This window comes from Sinocyclocheilus anshuiensis, unplaced genomic scaffold (genome assembly GCF_001515605.1).
Source record: "Sinocyclocheilus anshuiensis isolate Anshui unplaced genomic scaffold, SAMN03320099.WGS_v1.1 scaffold681, whole genome shotgun sequence".
Classification (NCBI taxonomy): Eukaryota; Metazoa; Chordata; class Actinopteri; order Cypriniformes; family Cyprinidae; genus Sinocyclocheilus; species Sinocyclocheilus anshuiensis.
The window spans coordinates 656,576-660,795 of NW_015537978.1; the positions used below are offsets into that span (position 1 = coordinate 656,576).

Below are 4,220 nucleotides of genomic sequence, written 5' to 3' on the forward strand. Positions count from 1 at the left end.
GATCCCCAGTGAAGACCTTGTCTCCTAGACGGCCACCGGGACAAGACCACAGGAACCAGTTGAGTCCTCTGCACAATGTGACTTTGCTGCAGCCTGGAATTGAACTGCTGGTTTCATCTGGCCAGAGGAGAACTGGCCCCCCGACTGAGCCTGGCTTCTCCCAAGGTTTTTTCTCCATTCTGTCACTAATGGAGTTTTGGTTCCTTGCCGCCGTCGCCTCTGGCTTGCTTAGTTGGGGACACTTAATTTCCAGCGATATTGTCGACTTGATTGCACAGATACTATTTAAACTGAACTGAGCTGGATGATGATATCACTGAATTCAATGATGAACTACTGAAAATTGAGTGTTTACTATTGTCATTTTGCATTATTGACATACTATTTTCCTATTTAATGCTGTACAGTTGCTTTGACACAATCTGTTTTGTTAAAAGCTCTATATAAATAAAGGTGACTTGACTTGACTTCAATTCTAAATGCCCATTTCAAAAAGAATGCAAGTGGTGTATTGTGTATTTTTGTGAGTATGTATGTGTGTGTGTTTGCGCGTACCTTTGTCTGGTTTTGCTGAAAGCTTTAATAACAGCGGTTTTTCTTCTTGGTATTGTGGACTTCATTTTCTGCATATTAAAAACCCACACATTTGCACACCAGTTATACACATCACAAAATCATCAAACTCACATATATCACATAATTACGGTGACCGAGGGAGCTCAACGCGCTGCAACTTCAGAAAACACATGCACCAGCAAATTAAGAAAACATCTTCATCAGTTTGACAGCACATGTGCTGCAAATACTCGCAACACAATCAAACACAAAAACACGCTGCAAATGCTCACAACACAAACAAATAAAAAAACGTACTGCAAATATTCACAACACAAACAAAGAAATGCGCTGCAAATGCTAACAACACAACCAAATACAGAAACGCACTGCAAATGCTCATAACACAACCAAATACAGAAATGCAAGTACAGACCACAACGGGAGGACCCCAACAATGCCAAAATTACCCCAACAAAACGAAAATTAACCATGTTTTTTGTTGTTGTTGTATTGATTACCATTTGTATAACCACAGTTGTACAAATACCATGGTTAAAGGTGCAATAGGTGATTGTCTTCAGAAACATTTTTTGTTATGCTGGTTATTTTTTTTTTACATAATAAATGTATTTATTAATTTATTTATTTTAATAGTAAAACCATAAGGTTAATTTTTGTAAGGGAATTTATAAAGTAAGTTAGCCAGCTTACATGTTTTCACAGTTACAGTAATTGTGTATTTCGTCATCTTATTTAGGCTAATAATTTCAAAAATTAAAAATAAAAAAAGAAGAGGCAAAGGAATCATATAATCAAGATGTAAAAATAAACAAAAATCTCACCTTTCAGAGCAAACATTGATAAATATGTCCCAGCCATGTTCGCCATTTTGCGGTTCCCTTAAACATTTCCGATGTGGTCTGTGCCTATTTGCAGCGAGTTTCTTTATTTGGTTGTGTTGTGAGTATTTGCAGCATGTTTCTTTATTTGGTTGTGTTGTGAGTATTGCAGTGCATGTGTTGTCAAATTGATGAAGATGTTTTCTTAATGTGCAGGTGTTTTTTTCTATTTGCATGTGTTTTTTCATTTGCAGCACATTGAGCTCTCTCGGCCACCATACATAATATTTAATTCAAGTATTAATGAATGAAGAGAATATTAATTTATTTAGTAACTATAGCAACCATCTGTGCAGTAATAGAAGAAACTATTCACACCAGATAATCTCCTTTCTTCATATGACATCTGGTGTGAACGCTTCACTGACCTTTCAAAAAGAAGAGTTGGTAAGGGCTTGTCACCCTTTGTTTAGTAAAAAATAAATAGATCACAGGCAAAATTGCAAAAAAGAATGCACAATATTAGTCTTTTATTATTAATGGAAATTATTTCATAATCTCTAACAAATACAAAAGGATCCTAATAGGATCAAAAAGGATTTTCACAAAGAATCAAATAAGATTATTTTACACATGGCCCCGCATAATTTTAACTCAAATAACGTTCCATAAAAAAGATTTCCCAGGCTTCCGATTTCATGAATGCGAATATAAAAGTGTTGAGTCTCTATCTGATATGATAGCCCAGTAAGCACACTACATATCACAAAGACATCTGTTAAAGATCTGGAAAGCACTGCAGTCTAAAAGTGTCAGGGAAAGTGTGGAGACATAATGCAGATGAGCAGATGTTCTTAAAAGAGAAAACTTCATATAGTGAAACACATCAAGTATGCCTGGGCAACATGTACATGTGATATCAAGACACATGGGTCTGAATGAAAAAAACAAAAAAAACACTGACAGTACAATCCATGTGAATCATGTATCTCGTTTCAAAGTCCTGAATATGTATTCACCACCTTTGTTTAAAGATAATAAAACTAAGAAAAAACCAGAGTGAGTTAGACTGGAGTAATGTTACATCGGTGTAAGAGCAGTATTTACTGTAAGAGTAACTTTAGTTATATACCTTCTGTGCTCAATCTCTAGCAACCTTTTTAAATCGATTAGGAAAATTAGGAAATTAAATCAATTAGGAAAGTCCCTATGCTAAAGCCCAGCCTTGCAGACATCATTTTATAAACCACATATTGAAAAGCAGGTGCTCAACTAAAGGTAAAGAAGGTTTGGCTCAAAAAAACAAAAACAACCATTCTACAAAAAAGTGTGACAAATGTAACTTTATTCCTTAATCATTAACCACATGCCAAGTAAGCATATAATTCACCTCTAACCTATTTAACAACAAATTATATTAATACATCTCTAAATAAAATAAACTCAATTTCTTTCACTCATATATCCAAATATTTTTTTAACAGCATTCCAGGAGTTATGCAATTTTGTGCCATGACTAGAATGGAATCCATTTAATGTGAATTTGATGTAAATATGCAATACCGAGAAAGGCAGAAGAGCTTTTTCTAAGGATTGAATGCTCTTGAGTGTCCGCGTAATGCATTGCATGTATAGCGGCCATGCACTCCCCCTTCTAAACACTATCTGACTTAACACACTGTAATCTAAATAGCATCTTCATTTTGTCCTGCTCCTTCGTCATCCTCCTCTTCCTCATCCACTCGACCTGAGTACATTAGCTGGAGCACCTTTCACATCCATTTTATTTCATCAAATAAAAAAGAACCTCCAGTGAATAGCCACAGTAAATGCTACACACTGACATAACACCATCAGCATCATTGCTCTGTCCTCCAAAGCTTATTAAAACTTCCACAAACATGAGCAGCTTTCAGCAAATGAATCCCATTACTGGCCCAAAAAATACTACTAATAACAGACTAGATTTTTTTTTTTCAACAATTTTCATTGTGATAATCTTTGCTGAATACAGGCCAATCTGCTCTTAATTTGCTGTGTAGCCTTTAAGCAAAATGTTACACTGAAATATGCAGCAATTACCTCCAGGAACCAAAACAAGAGGCTATATTTAGTTTAGGTAGAGGCTTTTGTATTTAGATACCACTTACCACCAGTAACAATATTAAATATGAGCTAAAAGCATGCATTATCACTAAATGCATAACACGTTTAAGAAAAATTCTGACGTACAGCTCACATACCCTCAGTTTGAGGTCCAATCAAGGACATCTCATGTGAATTTATACACACACACACACACACACACACACACACACCTTTTCTTCCACAGGCCTCGTCACCGGTCCACTTCTGGTAGAATGAAGGTCAGTGCCGTTTGAGACCCTCTGATGTGGACTCATTTTCATCCATCTCCCTCAATCATCCTCGGCAAGGCTTCTCTAAATCTTCTCATTCACAGAAAACATGCATCAATTCCTACAAAAGAAAGGATATCGGATTGTCTTTGAGAATATGAATTTTTTTTTCAATCATAAAGGGATTTGATTTTATCACCCTGATGAGAAGTTGTCTGGATCTTGGTGTGAGGAACTTTACCCACACAACCCATCTCCCGTCCCCCCACAATTTTTTCTTTTCCTTTTCATTTTCATTACTGTCCTCTTCCTTTTGCCCTCCCTCCTTGGCAAGGCTTTCTCATTTGTTTCCCTGTTTTCTTTCTCTCTCTGTCCCATTTCCATCACACACATTCTTTCTGTCTCACTCTCTCTCTAAATATGGACATGGAGGTTCAGTGTTCAACATTCACTGAAGTTCCAAGGC

The 4,220-nt window shown here is 36.3% G+C and overlaps 1 protein-coding gene across 2 annotated transcripts in view; it reads right to left on the bottom strand.

Moving 5' to 3' along the window:
- LOC107672940 (uncharacterized) overlaps positions 1 to 4,015 on the bottom strand; it is a 33,894-nt gene extending 29,879 nt beyond the window's left edge. The window contains exons 1-3 of one of the 2 annotated variants that reach the window (XM_016466328.1): positions 3,954 to 4,015; positions 3,716 to 3,844; positions 556 to 623 (exon numbers count right to left, since the gene is read on the bottom strand). In XM_016466328.1, the coding sequence (XP_016321814.1) occupies positions 556 to 623; positions 3,716 to 3,805 (158 nt within the window). In that variant the 5' untranslated portion in view covers positions 3,806 to 3,844; positions 3,954 to 4,015. Of the gene's footprint in view, positions 1 to 555; positions 624 to 3,715 lie in introns of both variants that reach the window. The other variant, XM_016466321.1, reaches the window with a different exon arrangement.
- Positions 4,016 to 4,220: the final 205 nt, after the last annotated feature.